We start from the raw sequence: 26,214 nt of genomic DNA, 5'->3' as shown, positions 1-26,214 counted from the left end.
ATGCTTGAAGTGGAATTATTTGATGTTTGGGGGATAGACTTTATGGGGCCATTCCCACCCTCATTCGGGAAGAATTATATTCTGGTGGCTGTGGACTATGTCTCTAAATGGGTGGAAGCTATTGCCCTCCCTACTAATGATGCGAGAGTAGTGGTAAACTTTCTCAAGCAAAACATCTTCTCAAGGTTTGGTGTGCCAAGGGCACTTATCAGTGATGAAGGGACACATTTCTTAAATAAGCTCATGTAAAACTTGTTGAAGAAGTATAATGTGAAGCACAAGATTGCCACTCCGTATCATCCTCAAACGAGTGGGCAAGTTGAAGTGTCCAATAGACAAATAAAATAGATTCTGGAAAAGACAGTGAGTGCTTCAAGAAAAGATTGGGCGATTAAATTAGATGACGCACTATGGGCACACCGAACCGCCTTCAAGACCCCAATCGGCATGTCTCCGTATCAACTAATTTATGGTAAGGCTTCACGAAAACTATTCCACTCTCCGTCCTCTACGTAGTGACGGTGACCATTTTCACTAATCTGTTATTTGGGTTTTGAGAATTTTTTGCAGGTACCCATTATGCCCCCGAAGTGAGTAAGCAAAGGAAAGGATGTGGCCACATCTTCCAGGCCAAAGCAACGTGCGAGACGCACTCCGAATGCACATGGCATATTGTTTGAAGAACCGGATCACCAAGATAGGTATGTGATACTTGCTCAACGTAAACTCATTCCTACACGTTATATGTGTGATGCTACACTTGATGAGCTAGGCTTAAAGGAAGAAGTGCATCGCATGTTTCACAACATCGGTATGTTAGAATTTATGCAATTCGAAGCACCGACTTTTGCACGTATCACACTTGAATTTTTAAGTACGGTTGAGTTTAAGATGAGACGCAGGTGGACCGGTTCCGAAATGGAATTTTATGGTCAGTTGACTTTTCGATTGTTCGATCAGAATCATGAGTTATCTATAGAGGAACTTGGGGGTATTCTGAGACTCCCAGTATCTGGACCCGGAGCACCTCCAAACACTTTTTCAGCAATTGATTTCTTGAGGGCTATTACAGGTAAAAGTGGTTACAACTCGAGTTCGGGCAAAGCTTCTGGGATTCATAACCCTTGTTTCAGGTATGCACAAAAGGGGTTAGCCTACACCTTGTTTGGATGGGGTGATAGCACCGGGGTAGCCGCAAAGAGAGAGCTGGTTTTCCTACACTGCATGGCCAACAATGAGCGAGTCAATGCAACTACTTTTGCTGCCAATCATTTGAAGCAAGTTGGCCATGCAAGTACAGGTGATATTTCTTTGGGTGGCATGATCACTCAGATTGCGGACCACTTTGGGTATGGTCAGCTCTTGTTGGAAGAAGCAGCAGTGGTGGGTAAGACAAAGATCGACATGAAGACTCTCGTCAATCAGCAAATGATTGCAATCATGCCGACTTATTACTCTCTTGTGATTCATAATGTGGAAGTGCTTGCATTGCCAGCACCTGGTTCCATTAGCATTGCAAATGTTGCTAATTGGTTGTATACAGCTTTAGCCCCATCTGTAGGGGACAATGTTCAATATGACCAGGATTTTTCAGGTGATGAAATGGAGGAAGATGAGAGGGCAAAAGAGCAATTTGTGCCACCCCCACAGGATTCAAACCTACATGGTGAAGGGTCCTCTTTTATGTCTCAGGACCAGTGGGGTTGGATCCAAACTGATATGGGTACCCTCCACACCGAGCAAACCAGACAAGGTGTGGAATTGGCCAGACAGGGTATGGAATTGTTCCGACAAGGGACAATCATGGATGACATGCAAGCCATGATGCAACGTCTGATGTTGCATTTCCTGCACGATCCTCCGCCTCCTCCACAACAATAGTCGATGTAAGTCCCCTTTGTATTTGGATTTAAACATTGAGGTCAATGTTTAGTTCAAGTGTGTGTGTGTGTGTGTGGGGGGGGGGGGGGGTTTCCTTTCATGTTTTAATTCATTTTCAATTTGTTTATGTTCTTGGCTTGTGCTTTTGCTTCTGTTGTTGTAGTATTTTTGTTTTTGTTGTTTACTTGTGTGTACAGAGTGATCAGAAATTGTTGGACAAATCCGGGATCGATGGTAGTGGATGAAAGACACCCTTCATACTTGTTCTGATAAGGTACCCCAGAAGTTGATGCAACCATGAGAAAGTAAAGTCGGACGCAATTTGGTGACACTAGACCAAGAGAGCGGTATGGTAGAACCGAATCAGAAAAGAAACCACATGATACTAGGAGGCTTCAGAGCTTGTAAGGCTAACCAACATGGTGAGAATACAAAGGCCAAACACTAAACATCAGCATGAGAGTTCAGCCAGGTATGACTCTACCACTCTAATTTTGCGTATGTTCTTTTGACACTTCACAGCATGACAACACACACTAAGGCAAGTTGTTTGTTTAGCCCAGAGCCTTTCTAGCCATCCCTATTTGTATGTTTTCCCTTCGTGAACCCCGTTGAGCCTTAGCCATTTTGTTCATAATAAACCCCATGTTAACCACTAATCATTCATTTCCTCCATCACTCGGCATGACTGTTGTGAGTTACAAGATGTGCATAAAGCTAAGTTTGGGGGTGGTAATCTTGAAAGATAGGGAAAGTGCATAATAAGAGATCCATAAGTAATACAAAAAGAAGAGATATGTGTATGTCCAAAAAGAAAAAAAACAAAAGAGAAAAATGCACTTGCCGAGACTTAAGACTCTAACACCTATAAAATGCTCATAGAGAATTGAGTTGAAAAGAGTCAAAAGTGAATTTAACCCCCAGAGTATAGGTTATGCACGGGAAAAAAAAAAGAGAAAGAGAAAATCAAACAACATGAATGCCGAGTTCAAAACCATTTGTTATCCATTTATGTGTTTATCCCACCGTACCCAAGCCCCGTTACAACCGAAAAGACCTCATAAAGTGTGTGGAATCTGCTGTTGTAGTGAAATTAGAATGTATTCAAATTTAAGAGTTTGGTATTGCATACTGTGTTGTGAGTGTAAACACCCTAACCATGAGAGATGTTATGAGTGTGTGAAAAGCTTGCAGGTAATGAGGCTTCTGATGTGGAAATGTGGCGAACTGTCTGAGTCGGGAAAACTGGAAACTTGATTGAAAAGGAAGAACACAAATTATGAAGGACAAGGTTGCATTGTGGAAAATGAATTCGTGGGTGACCTTTGTTTAGACTCAATACATCACTTGAGGACAAGCAATGAGACAAGTTTGGGGTTGTGATCGGTCACCATTTCCATTGAATTCCCACCTTTGATCCGACATATTTTCATCACTTTGGTAAGATTTGTGGTTGTTTATAGTTGTTTCATAGTCATTTATCATGTTTTGTTAGTTTGTTATCGCATTTCATTTTATTACATGTTTATGTCAAAAAGTCTCTTTTATGCTTCGATTTGGTAGTGTTATTGTTACAGATTGTTGCACAGGTTTAAAAGAACTAATAGTTGATCGTTGGATGCTCAGAAAGGCAAAAATATGATGATACAGCAAGTCAACACGGGCCTCCGTGTGCAACAACACGACCTGTGTTGTTTGTCAGGAAAAGAAAGCTCAGAGAGGAAAAACAGAGGGTTAACACGGGCACCCGTGTGAATCCACACGGCCCTTGTTGATGCCTCTGTAGCTTGCTCTGAAAATACTCATGTTGGAGAGCACACACGGGCACCCGTGTGAATCCACACGACCCGTGTTGATGGGCGCGGCTAAGAAACTTCACTTTTTGTGATGTGGATCTATTCTGCTCATTAAGGGTATTTTGGACTTTTTGCTGGGAGAAAATCCATCTGAAACTATTAGAAGACTTGGGAGAGAAAAGAGAAGACACTTTTTGGACGTACGCAAGAAAACACTGCACTGAAAAGATTGCTACTACGGAGGACCAGAAGACAGCGAGATTCAAGGGCATCAACCATTGAAGATCAAAATCTCCTAGTTCTTTGTAATGTTTAATTTTCACACTATGATTTCTTTGAATACTATGAGAGGCTAAACCCCAATGTTAGGGGGGTGGTCCTGATTTGATCGTATGTTATGAATTTGAACAAATGATTTCCTTATTACTATGTTACGTATTTCAATTCAATTGTGTAATGTTATTATGCTTTTGTATCGGAAAAATACAATTAGATATATGACTATCAATAACAGGATTGTGATTGTTAGGATTTTCACACAATTGGGTTTATAATTGCATCATCTAGGACTAGTAACTTTTGTAAATCACCGTAAACCTTGATATTGTTTATGATTAAAACCAAGGATTAATCGAATGGACATTTGAGCAAGAATTGGTAGTTTAATAGTTTCTTCTTTAAGGACTTAAGAAAGAACATTCTGAGGTTAGGTAATTGAATGTTTCATGTGTATTAAGGAAATCTTGATTGAATTCATAGCTGGTTAAATCAACCACTCACCCTAGCATGTGTTATCTTAATCAATTATATTTTACTATCTTTTGTGTTTATTGTTAAAAATTCCCAAAACAACTAAACCATTCTCTTTTTGTTCAAATAGAATCAAAGTAAAATAAGTATTTCCTACGCAATCCCTGAGATCGATACTTGGGAATAAAACTCCTTATTACTACATCGGTAAAAATAGTACACTTGTTATTTTTTCGATCACTTAACATCAATGTCCTCAAAAGGCTTTATATTCTAACAATTTTCATTACCTTCTTACTTGCCTTATGATCCAAGTTCCTAAAGAGGTCCCTTTGGCCAACAACGAGGAGTCTGACGGCAGTGTGCATTCACATATTTTCTCGACGTCGAAGGAACCACCCATAACTCCTCCTACTCCAATCTGAAGGAAGAAATCTCAGGCTAAGAAGACCCCTTCAAAGGTAGCTCCTTCAATTTCGACCCCTGCAGTCTTAGATAACCTTTAGGAGGTATTTGCCCCTCATGAATCAAAGAGGACTCCTACTATTTCTCCACGTCATGTGGCCCCTCAGGTATTCATCCTTCTTTATTCTTTACCAACCTGTGGGCTTATTTTCGGTGTGAGTTCTAATTCTTTATACCCTAGGAACATTTGGTTAATTCGACTCCGGGCAAACCTGTGGTAGAAGAGAGGACCGACAATCAAACTGTCGAGGTTGTCTTGAGTCCACAAAAGCAAGCTGAGTTTCAAAGTGTCTCGCCTGAGGTCCAATAGAATCCTTCCCCTCAAACAACTCAAGATCTTCCCAATGTCACTGATGAGGGGATTTCTACCGGCGTTCTGACTCCAAAAGAGATTCTGGCCATCAAGCGATATAATTCAACCGAGGCTCTAAGGAAGCTACAACAACTTCGTCAACTTTCAACTAAGGCCCAACCTCTGTCTTCAACTGTGGCTCCCCCATCATAGATAGATGTCATTGTCATCCTCGTACTTCAACAGTTGAAGGACCTGTTGTTCGAGCACGAATTTATAACCATCCTTGAAGAAGAAGAAGGTTTAGCCCGTGACGTCTTCAAACTCCATGACGTACTTGCACTTCATGTGCTTCCCGCCTTGTTTGTCAAATATTTTGTTGAATTTGAAGCTTTCTTTACCCAATCTTGTAAGGATCTCCGCCTTCGTCAATATGTTGATTTTAAATCAAGTTGAAGCTCAACGAAATGAGGCTTGAGTGGGATTTCAGTGAAGCATGCGAGAGAAACTCAGTGTCTGTTAGTTGATGTGGATTAGTGAAAGTTTGTGTCTGTTAGTTGATGTGGATTAGTGCAAGTTAATTGTGTTAGTGATGAACAAAGTCAGTTCAAATGATTTGATGGTTTGTTCGATTTGAAAATTGTCTGTTGTGTACTATTGTAATGTTAATTGTTGAATGTTAATGCTTTTGATACATTGCTTAAGTTATGATTGAAAGTTATGGCATGTTGTTGTATGGTTCGTTGTTATAGATTGCTCAATGTTCCCATTGTAATGACTATTTTATGTGGATGTAAATTGATGATGATGATATGATGCAAGTGATAATGGTCTGATGTAGCAGGGAATTATGATCATGCTACTCTAGGTTGCATGGTTTTTGCAGGGCACATTCTTTGGACTGCAGGCAAGGCAAATTAAGTTGCAACAATAGGTCACGGTGAGTTGCAAATGGCTTACATTATTTATCATATCAGACATTGTTTGTGTTGGATATGGATTAGGTGCATTTTGTTATCGATGAATGCATGATTGGTTTGGTTTGTATGATGGCAAGGTTACAAGGATTGTAAGGCAAAGTTTGTCTCAAGGCAAAGCAAAGTGAAATGACTGATTCCAAAGGCCAAGTGAAACCAAGGCAAATTTGCAAAAAGGGTTTCTTGCTTGTGAAGCAACATGGAATCGTGCATAGATGAAAACGTAATTAGTATTAGGTTTAGGGATGTAAAAATACAATGGTTGACTTTGGTCAACCGATTGACCAAAAAGTCAACAATTGACCAAGAGTCAACTTTTATGAAAAAATGAATTTTTTTATTTTCTTTTGTAATGAACATTGTTTATGATAATTTATGAATGAATTACCATTATTTGAATGAAACGATCCATGATTGAATGCTAAACAATTTGATTTCAAAAATGAATTTTGCCTTGAAACCAAGTTTGAACCATGACTTTAAAACACTTGAACTATAAAGATCATGAATGCATTACATGAATTAAATGTAAAACAAGTGGATGGATCAATAGTTAATGGATTACAATTCACCATGAATCACAATGGAATCATAATGGAACCACAAGATCAAGAACCGATGCTATTGTGAACCATGAACCAATGACCATGAACCTATGAACTTGAAAGCATCATAGACTTAAAATCAATGGATTGGGAATGGCCAAATGGAATGCACATGTATGGATGATTGAGCAAAGCCTTAGGTCAAATGAATCCCCAAGCATGTAGACATGTAGGTCAAATGACCAGCTTGATGAATGATTCTCATGATTAACTAGTACATTTGATGATTGGTGATGCATGATATGATGGTAAAGAACCTTCTCCTAATGAATTAGGGTTTCACTCAATACTAAGATCAAAAATTCAAACCAACAAGGCACACAAGTACCAAGGATCCCTGATTAGGGTTTCATGATGCACACCCTCTAATCAAGGTCTTCAAACCAAGCATAAAGCTCCACAATCAACTTCCTAACACATGGGCCCAAAATTAGGGTTTGATGATCAAGTCAATGCTCATAAGGTCAATCACAAGATCCAATAGTATCAAAGTCGAGAATTAAGGTTTAGATTTATAAATGAATAGCATGATGTGATCTCCATGAATCAAGGTTCCAAAAGTCAAGACAATAGGGTTTCACCCATTGATTCCATATGATGAGCAATACCACAAACTTAGGGCTTGATCCACAAGCAAATCGTAGCTCTTGTTAACCATAAACTTTGAATCTATGACGATTATTAGAAAGTGTTAACATGAAGGATGCATATGAATGAGGCATGAATGAGTACAAATGAATCTCAAGTCATAGGCTAGATGAAAAGTGAAAAGGGGAGGGCAAATTTTGGGGTATGACATGTACTTATACAACAAACTGCGTATTTGATAAATGAAATTTTGAAGTAATAGGATAACAATGAATTGTAACTCATAGAATTCCTTCTCTTCTAATCAATATGATGTGACACAATATATTTCTAAGTGCTTAAGAACTTTTCACGTTCTTGAATTTATGAAACTAAAATACAAGTTCTTGATGCTTGAAAATTTACTGATGCAGTGAAATATAGTGAGATATCTTAGGAAGAGAAATTTGGAAGAGGTGAATTGATAAAATGAAATACATCTCCTTTTATATTGTCATCCACACTCTTTTGGATTAAGACATAACTCTTGATTATGCATGATAAGGTGTGAGTTTTTTTTTTGAAAAGTTATGATGAAAGAGCTATGAAAAGATGCATTCAACGAAAGTAGTTTTTTGAAAAAAAACATGGTGACAATCGATTGTAAGGGATAGTAAATCGATTGAACCCTTTAAAATATTAAATTTTTTGTATTTAAAAACTATGTCAATCGATTGTAAGGACCATGCAATCAATCAATACAAATAAAAAAAATCCAAATATAAATGATGGCAATTGATTGTCATGGCTTAAAATTTGATTTTTTTTTGAAATAGAAAAATATGTAATTTCTAAGTTAAAAATGCAATGACATGATTTTTTAAGATATGACATTGATTAATTTTTAGATGTTTTAGCACTTAAGAACATATGAATCAAGAGATACCATATTTTACCATTTTGCTTGATCATCCATAACATAGTCATTTGAGAAAAAAATTCATGCTTTAACATTTGATCATGTCTTCACCATCTTGATTATTTTCATCAAAACATCTTCATTGAAAGTTTGAATCTACAAGGCTTGTGTTCTTGCATAGAAGCACATTGACCTAACCCACCACACTTGAAACATCTCAGAGGAGCAGTCACGCCTCCCCCACTTATTTCACTCTCATTTATGGCCTTCTATTGGAACTTTAGCTTTCCCTTATCAAATCGAGCCCCATAAGGTTTGTCGTGATACCGACTCCCACTTTTCTTCTCACTAGCACTCTTGTAGTATGCATATATAGTCATATTATCTTTATAATAGAATCTACACTTATTCACCAATACTGATAATCGAAGAATCACATGATAACCAATTAATTGCTTGATCTCAGGATGTAAGTCACTCTCAAATTTCACACACTTTGACCCTTCAGCTTCCACAATATTATAGTGGGGGCATAATCTCACTACCTCTTCGAACTTAGTTGCATAATCAACAATAATCATATTTCCTTGCTTAAGCTCAAGGAACTTAATCTATTTCTTACTACGAACGTCAGCCAAAAAATACTTCTCCAAAAACTCTTTCTTAAAGTTCTCCCATGTAATTGCAGTCCCTGCAATTTTCAACCTCCGGCGGACATTATCCCACTAATACTCAGCCTCTACGGATAACATATGTGTCCCAAACAATACCTTCTGCTCATCCGTGCAACCCATAACTCGAAAGATCTTCTCAATCTCATGCTCAGAAACATATATCCCCTTAAAAGTAGGAGGATTATTCCTCTAAAACTTTCCTAACCCACATAATTCATCAACACCACCATTTTGATTAGCATGTAGAGCCACATTTGCTTACCCCGTCACATTAGCCATTGCTTCCAAAGCATTAACAATTGCACAATAGTTTCTGCCTCCATCCATTTCTTTTGGAATAACTAGTTAAGGCAAATTGACTAATCATAAATAACAAAGTAAACATCAGTTAACAAAAACAAGCATCAACAATATTCACACACATGTCGCCTAAAAGGTTGCAAACTAGTTCACAACTTAGGCCGAATGGACCGACCTACTATGATACCAACTACGTAACACCCTACTTTCCCTAAAACTTTACTTGTAAAATATAGGGAATTGTAATAATAAATAATACACTTAAGGGAGTCACATTACTCAACATAAAAACATCATCCCTCGTCATTTAAAAATAGCAGCAAAAATCTACTCATCAATATTCGACAAGCTTCTAAAATTCACAAAGAAATAACTTTAATTATCCATAATTTTTTAAACTCAAATAACTCTCAAAATAAACATAAAAAACACAATACAAATCCTAATGTTATAGTATTCAGAGCGACACTTGGAATCCAAAACAACAATAGAAAAAAAAACGTAAAGGCGAAGAAAGCTACTAATGCATCCTCCAGGCAACCAACAATTAAGGTTTCTTAGTTCCTTCATGATTATCTGAATCATAGGGATCAAGACCACACAAAAACAAATAAGGGGTGAGAATACATCCATATAAGTTAATGACGCATAAACGCTAAGGATAGTAAACTCAAACATGAATTCTTACTCATAATATCCATCCACAACAACATCATACACAAGGAAATATCACTCACAAATCATGGACGTTTACATATGTAAGAATTAATGCAAATGTACTCGTTACCTCTACTTCAATATGGACATGGTACCAAAGTTTTAGAAGTCAGAGATATATTATTGAACTGTTCACTCGTCACTGGACTGAAGTCGTACTCGTCAGTGGACTTAAAGTCCTACCTATCTCCACACTAGGTGATGTATGATTGAAAAACAAAACACATAACATACATCTCTACTTCCATCATCATTACTCATCATTGGTTCCTCTTGAACCTAAAACTCAGCATAATAGTCGCCAATGTAAGACCACAACAAATGGTTCCACTGTTAACTGGCAAATTTCATCCCAAGGCATGCATGTTTTGGTCTACCACAACAATGATGGGAACCTCGAATCGACGTGGCAGAAAACCGGAGTACGGAGTCAACATGGAGGGAAGCCTGTCGAAGTCTAAGGGCAACACTCCATGACGGAAAATGATCATCATAGGTGTCTGAAACGTGGGAATTTACTTGCAAGTGTAGGAGAGGTGTGCCGACATGTGTCATATCGGGAAAGGGTTGCAACCTCCCAACGGTTATTTTCTACTAGTATTTAAGAAAGTTGTAGTGATCATTTTAAATGGTGTCCTTTTGAGCATTACAATAGGAGTATACTTGAAGTACCAAAGTGTTTACGAGAAAAGAGTCATTTCCCTACAAAATGTACCTTTGCTTCCATTTATATTTACAAGTCATTTAACTTACCAAATTGTCTTTGTTTATTTTGTTCATTTACACCAAGCTTTTGTCCACTACCCTTAAATATCCAAAACACTTTGCAAACAAAACAATCATATACTCAACACGAAGTCTAGGACTTTGTAGCCGGTCCTGCAAGTAAACCTCGAATAGGAAGGCTAGAGATTGTTTGCAAAAACCAAATTGGCACACCCAGTGGGACACGAGGTGTTTAGTATATGCGACTTCGCAGTGGCAAGATGGTGTCACCACGACCACACGAAGATACGCCTTCAACGGGAGACACGACAGCGTCATTGACAACCGGTGTAGGTTCCAGCGATATACCTGCGGTTTCGACTGCGTATGCGGGACCCATTCTAACACTGTGTCAGCCCCAAACACTGAAGCACACAATGGGAAGTTCTGGGAAATATATGTCCAGTTTTATAGTCCTCATACATAGGACATTAGGAATGCCGACTGAGTTTATGGCAAGTATGCATAACCTGGGTTCGACTTTTGGCGAAGCATCATCATCGCCATTCCAGCGTTACCAGGGGTTAGGACCTCTGGCAACCCAGTTCGTTCGACCCCCAGGTTTTGTATTATCATCTCAGTCGGTTCAGCTTTCACATCGAGTTATGTCACAGTCATAAGAAAACAGATGGATGAAAGCAATCATGAAATGGTCAATATGCTAACCCAACAAATGGACACCATATTGAGGCCTTTGATCCAAGATTTAACAGAGTTACCAGCAACTAGCAACTCAGATGACAAGAATATGAGACTTCTTAGGGTGGCCTAGGGCGTTAGTTCGTCAAAATCCCACACTTCCTCCTCGACCAGAAACCTCAACCCGGCAGGAGGAAATGATAGACAACACGGTCGAACGAGAGTATCATAAGTTTAAACAGATCCCTAGGGTGGCTTGAAGGCCTCTCGTGGTTTTAGTCAACAGAAACCAGGATCCTGACCATGTGGTCGGAAAGATTTGACAGGAGGCTACTACGGGGGAGCAAAACCTAGAGGCTATTGTCGAACAGATCATAGTACGAAATGGAATGAGCCCAGGCCTATAGAGGCCGACATACTCTTCACCTTTGCCAAAAAATTTCTTACAGACAAAACTGCCTATGGGCGAAAAGTTTCGAAGTTTACTTTGCCGGGGATACTGAGGAGTCCACCGTCGAACACGTTGCCAGGTATCAAACCGAAGCTGGCGACATCACAAATAATGAGGATTTGAAGTTAAAATACTTCCCAAGTTCTCTTACAAAAAATGTGTTCACATGGTTCACAATGCTACCTCCACAATCGATACAAACATGGACGCAATTGGAGAGATTGTTCCATGAACAATTTTACATGGGGTGGTCAAAGATTAGCTTGAAAGAACTAGCTAGCATCAAACAAAAGACTATTGAGTCAATTGATCAATACTTAAATAGGTTTAGACTGTTGAAAGCGCGGTGCTTTACTCAAGTCCCTGAGCATGAATTGGTTGAAATAGCAGTTGGGGGTCTTGATTATTCCATAAGGAAAAAACTGGATACTCAATATCTTAGAGATATGGCATAATTGGCTGATAGAGTTCGATGCATCGAACGCCTGAAATCTGAGAAGACCAAAACTGGTCGATATCATAAGAAAGAAAACATATCTTATATCGCAGTCAAAGGATACTCTTCCGAGAATGAAGAGTGGATCGACAGTAGCGAGGTCAATGTAGCAGAACTTAAGCCTGTACCTCCATACATATGTAAAATTTTAAAGCCCTCGAATGGAAAAAAAAACCGCCGAAGCCGAAAAAATGGATAAATACGTAGTGAAGACTTACATGTTCAACGTGTCTAAGTGCGACGAAATATTTGATCTATTGGTCAAAGATGGTTTGATCATCGTCCCACAAGGTTTAAAGGATCCCCTTTTGGAACAAAAGAAGAAAAGGGGATTCTGTAAATTTCATAATTTTCTTGGTCATAAAACTCACCAGTGTGTTCTTTTTAGGGATTTGGTGCAAAAGGCTTTGAAAGAAAGAAGGCTTCAATTTGATGAAAGGCCAAAGATGCAGGTGGACTCCGACCCTCTGAAGGTGGAAGAAACTTTGTATTTTGAGCCCCTCAAGTGTATGATGGTCGAAACTATTGATGGTCTCGTGGAGTCTTCAGACGCGGTGTCCTTAACGGAGTCTTTTGAAGTACTGATGACTGAAACTGCTAATGGTTTAGACAACAAGGCTGAAAATGGATTGAAGTTGGCATATCCATAACCAGGCGAAAGTTTATCAGATTTCCAAGAGAAGTGCAAGGTCAGTGGGTCGAAAGCGTTGATATGTTCTAAGTGCAGAGCAGTGTTCAACGAGAAAACTGTTGCAAGAGGAGAAACCTATTGTCCCAAGGTTCATGGTCAACAAACGTGGAGCACCACGACGTAATGAAGAATACAGAAGATAGTTCCAACATTCTCGACCAAATACTTTTGTTCCACCGACGGATGTTCCACAGGAGAAGTGGTTAGAGTCGGTAAACCAGAAAGGGGGTTGTCGCGGTGAGAATCGAAGACCAAACTATTGGATTAACTTAACTCACAAAACATTGATACCACCACCGAACTTTTATTCCAAGATAAATGGAAAAGATTCAAAATAAACCCAAAGTAAACATGCATAACAAATAGTAAAAAGTAGAAGCAAAGCAAGACATATGTATTTTTTGTATTTTTTGTGGGGTTAGCAAAGCATAAGGATATACACAAAAGTATTTGATAACATTGATGTTATGCAAATGATACAAATTATAAGGAATCTTAGGAGTGAAAATTAGGGTATTACAACTGCCCATATTTAAGTTTCCTTCATCCGGAGATATGAAGGTTGAAATCTTCATCTCGACGATATTGGAGAGACTTAAATATTAAAATGCACAATTTTTTACCCTAAGATACCACAATGATGCTTATGATATAATGTGAATGCAAGACTCTAAATTCCGTGGGTAATGATGCCACATGACACATACTACTGTCGGAGAAACCAAGCAAAGAGAAGAGGGACTGACACCAGCGAATAGCATCAAAGGCTAACAAACTAGGGGAAATGTTTAAATTACTAGGGGTAAACTTAAAACACCACCGGGGAACGAGAACGTAACTTCTGATAATTTTAATGAGGACCAATTTCCAATATTGGAAATGAGGATCTAGTTTCTTCTTTAATAGACTTTCATTTGAGAGAAGAGTGATCACTCAATGGAAGATGGGAACCAATGACCCCACCAGGGATCTTCAAAACAAATTTCTCAAATAAAAAGAAAATAGCATCATCTGAAAGGAATCTCGTCAAACTTCTCTAGCAGGAATTTTCCGGAGAGATAGCCATTTGAATAAGGATGACTTTTGATAACGGGTTTACTGGGTAAATTGCCATTAGGCATTTTTAACTTTACTCTGGGGGAGATTATATATATATATATATATATATATATATATATATATATATATATATATATATATAGATATATATATATATATATATATATATATATATATATATATATAAATATATATATATATATATATATATATATATATATATATATATATATATAAATATATATATATATATATATATATATATATATATATATATATATATATATATATATATATATAAATTCGACAAACTTTTTTGACGGGATTTTCCGGAGAGGTAACCATCTGGTGAAAGGACCTCACTGGGGATAGACAAATTTCTCGGAAAAGACTTTCATTTGTCATCCAAAACGAAACAAGCTTCTCAAATAAAGAGACTGCCACTTGTTGTCCAATAAATTTCCACAAGATTCAAGTTGTATGCCCCAAATGAGTTTTCATTTCTTCTTTAATCAAGACTTCCACTTGAAATGGGTAAATAAACTTCAACAAATGATTTGAGTTGTATGCCGTGAACAGGTCTTGGTTTCTTCTTTAATCAAGTATTCCACTTGAAAAGGGTAAATAAACTTCTCAAATGATTCAGGTTGTATGCCGCGAACAGGTCTCAGTTTCTTCTTTAATCAAGTATTCCATTTGAAAAGGGGAAATAAACTTCAACAAACGATTTGGTTGTATGCCACGAATATGTCTTGGTTTCTTCTTTAATCAAGTATTCCACTTGAAAAGGGTAAATAAACGTCTCAAGCGATTCGGGTTGTATGCCGAGAACAGGTCTCAGATTCTTCTTTAATCAAGTATTCCACTTGAATAGGGTAAATAAACTTCTCTGACGGGAATTTTCCCGAGGGATAACCATTTGATGGAAGAATAAGGAAGTTCATATGTATGCTAACTTCATTGGGAAGATACAAATTCTCGGAAAAATAGACTGTTATTTGTCATTTGAAACAAAATTTGGGAACAACACAAGCTTCTCAAATAAAGAAACTGCCACTTCTTGTAGGGATTCCAAAAGGAGTGTTACAAGAACACTGTTGGGGAACAAAAGTTGTCTTTGATGGGAAACCATAAACAAGTTTTCTTCATGGGGGATCGAAGTATTTGAAGGCACAAAATAAATGTACCATCAATCTAGGTTTTTACATCCTAGAGAGATTCAATATCAGACATGTCAGAGATCAGGTTCAATCCAGGAATAAACTGGAGAGGGATAGTCAAATAAGACTCTTCTCAGTGAGGAATGATCTCAAACTGGGGATTTATCCTATCCAAGTATGGAAAGGAAAGCTAAAGAAAAATCTTCTATGGGGAATAAACTCAGTGGGGATTTAGAAAGGGTAGACACTTTCTGCTTAAGGTCGATGACTCTATTGAAGAGAGGAAATATATATCACTTGAGGGATAAACGCAGCCAAGTTAAGTAAAGCAACATAGGGGATGAAATACGAATATGAACTATGAATTTAATTACGCATGACATATATGCATGCGTGAAGGTGTGTTATGTTTATGCTGACAAAACATGCAATACTAGATGAACTGGAGATGAAATAAACATCTCAATACGAATGAACACTCGGCTAATCTTAACACGATGGAAGCCTCACCGGAGATAAAACAAGAAATTGTCAATGGAGTAAAGTTGCCTTCAAGCCCAATCTTCTATGGGGATACCAACATAATGGTGCCAAATGGAAGGAAGGTCTCCTAAAGAAGCAAGAATCATCCACTACTGTAATTCCATTGGGGATAATTAAGACATTATTTTAGAAAAGCACTGAGCTCCGCACATCAGGACCCAACCTTTTATGGGATTAGTGTTGACATTCCTTATTATGTTCATAAATTAAAAGAAACACAAGCATGCTTCTTAAAAGTAAAAACAAAATATTTTAAGCTTTTGTTTCAAGAATTTTCTCATCAAAAGTAAAAAGTCATTTTGCGAGAAGGAAGTAAAATAAGAGTTGTAAACAAATGGATAAAGTCTCGAATTTTATTGAAGGATGGTAGTTCGCAAATGGCGAGACTCCATAGATCATTTATAAAGATGAAAAAATGGTAAATACAGGAAAATGCTACATTAAAATGCAATGTCCAATATTCTCCCTATCAACTTTGAAATATATTGTATTCAAGCTTCTAGAGAGAGTAATTTGATTGAGAAGACTTTGACGGGCAAGGTTGCTTTAAGTTGATCAAGTCTGGTCTGATGCAGTTACTTGTCATAATCGCTAACTTTGCTTAGATTACCCCTTGCAGGTGTCAATCTACCGGGATAATCATTTTCTGTTTATGTCTCTAACTTTTGCCTGGACCGTTCTTTCGGGTTTTCGGCTCACCGAGACGCTCTTTTTTGCCTAATGTGCCCTTTCGGGTTTTCAACTTAGCGAGTTGTTCTTCTATATTTTAGGCAAAGTATTTCTTGACTACATCAGCATTCACAGGACGAGAGAGCTTCTCACCATCCACAGTTGTAAGTATTAAAGCACCACCAGAGAAAGCTCTCTTAACAACATATGGTCCTTCATAACTAGAAGTCCACTTGCCCTAGAATCAGTAATGAAAGACAAGATCTTCTTGAGAATGAGGTCGCCTTCTTTGAACACACGAGGTTGAACTTTCTTATCAAAAGCTTTCTTCATCCTTCGTTGATACAATTGACCATGGCATAAAGTCGTCATCCTCTTTTCTTCAATTAAATTCAACTGATCAAATCTACTCTGACACCATTCAGCCTCAGACAAATCTGCTTCAATCAAGACTCTCATTGAATAGATCTCAACCTTCACGGGGAGCACTGCTTCCATGCCATATACAAGAGAAAAAGGGGTTGCCCCAGTTGAAGTGCGGACGGATGTACGGTACCCATGTAGAGAAAAAGGGAGCATCTCATGCCAGTCCTTGTAAGTCACAACTATTTTCTGGATTATCTTCTTTATATTCTTATTCGCAACTTCAACGACCCCATTCATCTTGGGTCTGTAAGGAGATGAGTTATGGTGTTCAATATTGAATTCTGCACACATTTCTTTCATAATCTTGTTGTTCAAGTTTGATACATTATTAGTAATGACCTTACTTGGAACACCATAACGGCATATTAGTTAGTTCTTTATAAATCAGACCACACTTGCTTGGTCACATTGGTGTATGATGTAGCTTCGACCCACTTGGTAAAGTAATTAATGGCCACTAGAATGAAATGATTTCCGTTAGAAGATTTAGGTTCTATCATACCAATCATATCAATTCCCTACATAGAGAAAGGCCAAGGAGAGGAGATAACATTGAGAAGAGTTGGAGGCACATGAATCTTATCAGCATAAACCTGGCATTTATGGCACTTCTTCACATATTTGCAGTAGTCAGATTCCATTGTCAAACAATAGTAACATGCCCTTAACATCCTTTTACCCATTGCATGTCCATTGGAATGGGTACCAAAGGTTCCTTCATGAATTTTTGTTATCAGCATGTCTGCTTCGTGTCTATCTATGCATCTGAGCAAGATCATGTCAAAGTTTCTTTTGTACAACACGTCTTCATTCAGAAAGAAGGTACCAACCAACCTTCTAAGAGTCTTCTTATCTTTGTTTGATTCCCCGTGCGGGTACTCTTGTCTTTGAATAAAGCATTTAATATCATGATACCATGGTTTGTCATCAACGACTTCTTCTGCAACGAACACATGAGCATGTCTGTCATGGCGTATAACATTTATTGTGGGCACATCATTCCACCGGTTCACAATAATCATGGAGGATAAAGTTGCCAGAGCATTTGCTATCTGATTCTCCTCACGAGGTATATGATGAAATTCAATTTGGTTGAAGAAAGTTGACAGCCTCCTCGCATAATCTTTGTAAGGAATCAAACTAGGCTGACGGGTTTCCCATTCTCCTTTGATATGATTAATCACCAAAGCTGAATCTCCATATACATCTAGAATTTTGATTCTTAAGTTGATAGCCTCTTCAAGACCCATAATGCACGCTTCATATTCTGCCACGTTATTCATACAAGTGAATGTCAATCTTACGTAAATGGAATATGAGAACCTTGAGGAGTGACAATGATTGCCACAATTCCATTTCCATAAGCACTAATAGCTCCATAGAATATCAAGCCCCCAATGGGATTCTGGATCTGGCCCTTCACTTGGCAGCGATTCATCATAATATTTCGCTTCTAAGTATATTACATCCTTATCAGGGAGTTAAATTGAATGGATTGATAGTCGTCATTAGCAGTGAGCTAAATGGTCAGCTAAGATACTTCCTTTTATTGCCTTCTGGGTATGGTATTCAATATCGTATTCTAACAACAACATCTACCAACGAGCAATTCTTCCAATTAAAGTAGACTTTTCAAAAATGTACTTGATTGGATCCATTTTGGAGATCAACCAAGTAGTATGATTGAGCATATATAGGAGGAGACGACGGGCACCCCAAGCTAAAACACAATAAGTCTTTTCGAGCATACAGTATCGAGACTCACAATCTGTGAATTTATTACTCAAATAGTAAATGACATGCTCCTTTCTTCCAGTTTCATCTTGTTGATCGAGCACACAACCCATGGAATCTTCTAATATGGTTAAATACATAATCAAAGGTATTCCTTCCACTGGAGGAATTAGAATAGGAGGCTCTAGCAGGTACTCATTGATACTATCAAAAGCTTTCTGGCAGTCTTCAGTCCACACATAACCTTGATCTTTGCGAAGAAGCTTGAAAATTGGCCCACAAGTAGCAGCCATGTGAGATATAAATCAGGAGATGTAATTCAAACGTCTGAGGAACCCTCTGGCTTGTTTCTCTATTATTGGTGCAGGCACTTCTTGAATGGCTCTGACTTTATCAGGGTCCACCTCAATACCTTGTTGACTAATGATGAAGCATGTAGTTTTCCTGAACGAACACCGAAAGTCCATTTGTTGGGATTCAAATGGAGCTTGTACTTCCTCAGACGTTGAAACAACTTTGATAAATACTCAATATGCTCTTCTTTAGTCTTGGACTTAGCAATCATATCGTCCATATAAACCTCAATTTCATTGTGCATCATGTCATGAAAGAGCATTGTCATGGCTCGTTGGTAGGTTGCGTCGACATTCTTCAAACCGGAAGGTATCACTTTGAGAAGAATGTTCCCCAAGGTGTAATAAATGATGTTTTCTCCCTATCTTCGGGCGCCATTCTGATCTGATTGTAACCAGAGAATCCATCCATGAAAGAAAAGACCTTGAATTTGGTAGTGTTGTCGACCAACATATCAATATAGGGCAAAGGGAAGTCATCTTTTGGACTGGCCTTGTTCAAATCTCTATAGTCGACACACATTCGAACTTTACTATATTTCTTCATAACAGGCACTACGTTGGCCAACCATTGAGGATACTCAGATGTAACAAGAAAACTGACATCAATTTACTTCTAAACCTCTTCTTTGATCTTGAGAGCCATGTTTGGGCGTGTTATTCTTAATTTTTGTTTGACTGGTGGGCGTTCTAATTTTAACGTCAAATGATGCTTCACAGTATCAGTATTAAGACCTCGCATATCCTGATAGGACTAAGCAAACACATTTGTATATTCCCTGAGAAGATCTATCATTCTCTCCTTGACATCTGGGACAAGCGATGCCCCAATCTCGACCTCCTTTCGATCTTCTTTGGAACCCAAGTCAATCACTTATATTGACTATTTGTGAGGCTGAATGGTCTTTTTTTCTTGCTCAAGTAACCAGGATATCTCATCTAGGATCTCTTCATCACTTTCTTCTTCGGCCTCAAATACAGGGAAGTCAAAGTTGGGAGATGGCATAGGGTCATTGCTTTCAATGGGTGTGACATTGATTAATCTGCGCACATGATTTATGCTTGTTTTTTAAGATAAAAATAATGGAATTTGTATGCAGATATTGAAAGTGTTTTTTTTTGTTTGTTTTAGGTTACCATTTTCGAAAGGAAAAAAGTAAAACAAAATGGAAGACAAAATGAACATTTTCATTAATGATAATTGGAACTTGAAACAAAGCCCAACAAAATACTCTTTCGTCTTGGGCAGAACGAAAGGAATTTTTTTAAAATGACAATAAAATATTACATAGAAACATGAACAATCGTGGGAACGTCAACAACTATCCAATTTTGGTAGACCATCCCATGCGTCACGAAGCTTTGTGCATCCTCTTTGGGGTATTCTTCAATGACAACATTTGTTTCAGATTGAGTAGGGTTGATGAATCCTCCACTTTGGAAAGTTTCTTGAATAGGAAGGACAACCGTGTCTTGTTGAGAAAACTTTGAAGATGTAGGTGAGAATCCAAGGCCTTAATAAAAATTTGTTTTCGGGGAGACTCACAACTTGTCCCCATCCACTCGTTGAGCCATCTTCGACTAATTATCGTGCATCATTGAAGGAGCAAATGGAAGCTTCATTCTCTTGTTCATTCTTGTCACCAATAGATAGAGTTTGAAGTTGGGTTCCAATCTCGTCCTCGACATCGACGAAAGAAAAAGATGATATGTGACTCACCACTAAAGCTTTTTCTCCATATATTGTGACTAGCTTCCCTTTTTTGACAAACTTGAGCCTCTGGTGAAGAGTTGGAGTGACAGCCATTGCCTTATGGATCCAATGGAGACCCAACAAACAATTGTAAGAAGCATGGATATCTATCACTTGAAAGGTGATTTGAAAGGTATATGGGCCAATGGTCATGGGGAGATCCACTTCGCCGATGATAATCTTTCTGGAGCGGTCAAAAGCTTTGACAATAACCCCACTAGATCTCATAGGAGCTCCTTGAAAAGTCAATCTAGACAAATTTGATTTTGACATGACATTGAGTGAAGAACTTGGGTCCACCAATACACCGGATAAAGAATCAGTAAGGCAATTCATGGAAATATGCAAAGCCATGTTGTGATCCTTGCCTTCTACTGAGAGTTCTTCATGATTGAAGCTTAAATTATTGCAGGCAGTTATGTTGGCGATGGTGTTGTCAAATTGGTCAATCGTTACATCATGGTCGACATAAGATTGCTCGAGTTTGTAGAGCCTCTATATGAGCCTCGAAACTCATCAGCATGGATAAAATAGATATTTTGGAAGGGGTTTGTAGGAGTTGATCCACAATTTTGTATTCACTCTTCTTGATTAATCTCAAAACCTCATCAAATTATGAATTGATATTAGCCCTACTGGACTATTTCATAACATCAATTTTATTGCTCACATTCGATGCCTCAACTTGTGTTTTCTTCCCTAGTGAAGCTTCAACATTTCTTGGTGGTACCATAGTGAATACACGCTCACTTCTAGTGACCTCGCTTACATCGGCAATGTTGATGACAGAAGGTATAGAGGGTAGAGGAACCTCATTCCCATCTTTGATCATGATAGCTTGGTACTTGTAGGGTACGACTTTGTCATATTGGTACGAAGTTGGGCCCGGTAAGTAGATAACCAAAGGAGACTTTGCAGAGTTGCAACTATCGAATATGATCTCCAAGGGTTCAGGAATGTTGAACTGGGGGAATATAACATTGACATTATTCTCAAGATTTTTGGGATGGACAATAGTGATAGTTCTTGCGTCCAACAATCCTTGGATATCCTGTCGTATAAGGGAACATCCACGTGGGTTTATCGAACAAACTTCACAGATGGTATAATCATGTGAGGGAACAAAAGCAAGCCGAAATAAACTTTTGTGCATCTCAACCAAAGATCCTCTCACAAATCTCACACCGTAGACTTGGTAATTACCCTGACAGCCCGTTGTCTATTTATTTTTTCATGTCTTCCCTTACAATGCGACAACCACAAAGAGTTGTACGACAAAGTCCGCAAGCCGCATAGTTGTGTGGTAACATATAGATGAGCTCACCCAACTTAAGGTGCATTTCAACCAAATCTCCCTCTAGATAGCATACATCATAAACTCTGAAAGTACCAGGATAACCTTCCACCATGTTGAGGTAGTGGATTAACTTATACATTTGGATTGATATCTCTGAAAGACAGAATGCTACTTTTGATCAATCTTTGGACGTCATACTTCAAGCCATAAAAGTCTTTTAGATTGTGTTCAGGTGCCCCTTGGTGGTAAGCGCAAAACTGGTCAGCTTTGTACCAATACGGAAGTTTCTCTAGAACAGGGGGAGGAGGTCTAGTTTGAATGTGTTTCTTGTGGACCAAAGATGGGAATAATTTTATGTAAGTCATAGGTATTGGATCAAATTACGGCCTTCTTTGAACTTGGTTATTATTATATTGTGGATGGGCGTATTGTTGAGGTCGTTGTTGCGGTTGCGGGGTATTATGCTGAATGTACTGAGGTTGTTGTTGTGTAAATTGTGGTTGTTGTGGTTGTTGTTGTCGTTGTTGAACTTGTGGTTGAGATTGTTGTAAGAATTGTGGTTGGTAGGATGGATTTATCGCTACAATATGTTGTTGTTGATATCTCTGCCTTGGTCTTCTGTGTACCACTGCACTGATGTCTTGCTCTTTCTTCTTAGGGAACCCAACTCCGAACTTTCTGACGTCGCTAGATATAACACCTTCTTTAACCAATCATCCCTCACGGGCACCTTCTTCGAGACGCATCCCCATATTTACCCTGTCAGTGAAGTCACTTGGTGCGTTCACTATTATTCGTTCATAGTAGAAAGAACTTAGAGTCTTCAAGTGGATCTTAGTCATTTCGCTTTCTTCGGAAGGAGAACTAATCTGGGCGACAACCTCGCGCCATCTTTGTGCATATTCTTTGAAAGTTTCCTCGTCTCTTTGGGAGATAGCCTGGGTTGATCTCTGTCCGATGCCATATCGACATTGTACTTGTACTTCCTGATAAAACCTTCACTGAGATCATTGAATGTGTGTATATGGGCATTATCCAAGTTCATGTACCACTTGAGAGCGGCATCAGTCATACTATCTTGAAAGTAGTGAATCAGCAATTGGTGGTTGTCAATTTGTGTGGACATTTTTCGGGCATACATAGTTAAGTGGCTTCTCAGACAAGAATTCCCTTTGTGCTTTTCAAAGTCAGGTACCTTGAATTTGGCTGGTATTTTTACATTTGGTACAAGGAAGAGATCGTGGGCATTCTTCCTAAATAAATATTTTCCCCTAAGGGATTTAATCTCTCTTTGTATCTTAATAAATTGGTCTTGGAAATCGTCCATTTTCTTATATACTCCCATACTCTCACTTGGAGTGGCGTGAAAGATGGGCTCTTCGTGGTATGGAGTAGTGTGTATCACGGGAGGTGGAACAAACATGACAACAGGAACTACGGGAGCTTCAGGAACTTGTGGGCGGTAACCTTCCGGAATATAGTTTGTTGGCCTTCCTTGGGGTGCATATGATATTGAAGAGCGTCCAAAGGTGCCACAGAAACGGGCGTAAATATGACCTCTGAAATTACAATTCTTTGAATATTCTCTAGGGGTGGCTGATTTTGAGCAGCCACCAGTGTTTCCATCATTGTTGTGAGTCTCTCCAAACCGCCTTTGAGTGAAGTAACCTCTTCCTTGAGATCCTAGTTTTCATGTTTAAGTTGTTCCATGCTTTTCTGACGACTAGCTCGTGTGTTGTACCGGTGAAACAGTTTGTCTATTGGAGTGAAAGACAGGGATAAGTCTTGGGAATGCAAAAAATGTAATGTTTAGAATGATGCATGATGTGCAATGCAAATGTCTTTTAAGGAACTTTAATAAACACAATTATTGCAAATATCATGGAGAGAAGCATTACTCTTTTGATATCTAAAAACTCCTTTCATTAATATCGGAAATATTATAATTTTTTGTAGTACACTTTCAAAAGATACTAGGAAAATAGCTAGAATCCTAAGGAATTTATTGAGAAGAAGATCAAATCCCTCTTTGTATCTTCCTATTAAGCTCCTCGATTTGGTCCCTCATTTGAGTCTTTTCAACCACTAGCTTGTCGACAATCATCTTCCAAGTGCCTGAAGTAGGAGGATTATATGAACCAGGAATTGGCCTAATGCTAGAGGAAAATAAATCCTCTTGCAACTTTCTTTTCTTGTTAGCAAGCTCTTCATCATTCCTCTGCTTCAAATGTCTTTGAAGCTCTTCATTCTCTGCGTGAAAAATCTGATACTTGTTCTTCCAAGCATCCCTTTCTCGTTGCACCCTAGTCAAAGAAATCTTGAGTTTCTCCGTGTCAATCATGAAAACAAAAGAAGGTTCTTTAACAGTTAAAGACAAAGGCTCTTGTCGATGATAAGGCATTTTCAAACTGATGGCCCTAGCTTGTACCCATTGGAGATAAGGCTCCAAAGAGACGCAATCTAACTTTCCTAGAACTTCTCTTCTTTTCTTATGGACGTGGCGCCAGGCATGCACAATATTTTCTTTAAACGCTTTTTTGTCTTCTCCTTCATTGAAAAAGAAACTCTCTAAGAAGATGGTGTTAGGATTGTCCTTCATTGGGTATCCAAATTGACGGTGAGCCAAAATTGCGTTGTAGTTAATGCATCCTTTTGTACCAAGAAGAGGTACATTAGGAAACTCACCATAATTATCAATAATTGTCACCCCCTCATAAGCACAATCAAACCAATCAATGTCAGAATGAGTGATAGACATAATCTTTTGTGACCATAGCAAACCATCTTTAAGGTCCCAAAAGGAAGTAGATTGAGGCAAGTGCAAAATAAACCACTTGTAGAGCAGAGTTGCACAACATATGATCATTCCTCCCTTATGAAAATTCTTGAGATGGACTGAATGGTAAACATCTGTAAGCAAGGTAGGAACTGGATTTCCAATTAAGAATATTTTGATAGCATTAATGTCAAAAAATTCATCAACACTAGGGAGGAGGAACAATCCATAGATGAGCAAGGCAAGAATGGCCTCAAAAGCGTCCATACTTTTCATGCTAGCAAAATAACGAGCTTCCTGTATCAAGAATTTAGTAGGCAAGCTAAGAATTCCTCCTTTTGTAGTCAGATTAGCTTTGATCTCAAACATCTTTAAATGAGTAGCTTATGCAATGTCTTGATGCTTTGGAATTTCTTCTAAACCGGAAAAGGGAACTTGATCAGGAGTAGGTAGGCCAATCAGGTGAGAAAACTCCTCTAATGTAGGCACAAGCTGATAATCTGGAAAGGTGAAGCACTTGTGCAATGGATCATAGAATTGAACCAATGTAGCAAGAATTCCCTCCATCATGTTGGTCTTCAAAATAGGTAGAAGTCTCCCATATCTACCTTTGAAGTCTTCAAGATTAACCACCAAATATCCTAGCTCTCTTAAATCTTCCAATTTTGGACTTTTGAAAGTGTACTTTTGAGTTCTTCTTCTCCCAAAATCCATAATGAAAGATTCCTATGATATTTGCAACAAATGCTTTTAAGTTCCTTGAAGATTTTAATTAAGATGATGTTAATGAATGAATGAATGTATGAATGCACAAACATATCAAGATCAACAAACATAAGCAAGATATCAAATACACGGGGTTCATAGGCTTGACTTCACGAGCATAAGGCCATGGGTCTAACCATCCCAACAATGTAAGTGCTAAGGGTTTATCATCAAGATAGGAACCAAGGTTCTAATAAAGTTCCCAGAATTATAATCCCATCTTTCAGATATTATCGATTTGGATAATTACTTGTTAACCAATAATGTTCTCAAGAGAAACTCATCTAAGTTTAGTATCATGTATCAACTAATTTAGGTTTACACCTTCATAGTCACCACACTACGTCTTAATAAGGCTTAGTAGGATAAAGGGATACTAAAGTCATCACTTTCTTGGGATCCCAGGTTAAAGATAACAAATGTCTTCATGATTGCTCGTTCAACAAATATCATCCCTAAAGGGGCCTCCACTGATTGGGGGATTCTCAAGTTAGCTTGTTCGGGATTACTCCACCCAAGCTAACTTGACTATACCACCCTCCTATCTCATTATGCACTCAAGTCCGAGTTAGGACTTATCTTAACACAAAGTTCACCCAAGAAAATATAAACAAACAAATAATAAAACATAGGTGAAAACAAAATAGGTATAACCCTCTTGGGAAGTAGTCCCTAGTGAAGTTGCCATTTCTGT

The 26,214-nt window shown here is 38.3% G+C and overlaps 1 protein-coding gene across 1 annotated transcript; it reads right to left on the bottom strand.

Moving 5' to 3' along the window:
- Nucleotides 1-23,996: 23,996 nt before the first annotated feature.
- Nucleotides 23,997-25,124, bottom strand: LOC127131681 (uncharacterized). Its single transcript, XM_051060596.1, has one exon. The coding sequence runs from the start codon at nucleotides 25,122-25,124 to the stop codon at nucleotides 23,997-23,999; it is 1,128 nt and encodes a 375-aa protein (XP_050916553.1).
- Between the last annotated feature and the right edge of the window lie 1,090 nt (nucleotides 25,125-26,214).

Source organism: Lathyrus oleraceus, chromosome 3 (assembly GCF_024323335.1).
Source record: "Lathyrus oleraceus cultivar Zhongwan6 chromosome 3, CAAS_Psat_ZW6_1.0, whole genome shotgun sequence".
NCBI classification, from domain to species: Eukaryota; Viridiplantae; Streptophyta; class Magnoliopsida; order Fabales; family Fabaceae; genus Lathyrus; species Lathyrus oleraceus.
The sequence above is the reverse complement of the archived record's forward strand: the minus strand, read 5'-3'. Positions and strand labels throughout refer to the sequence as shown.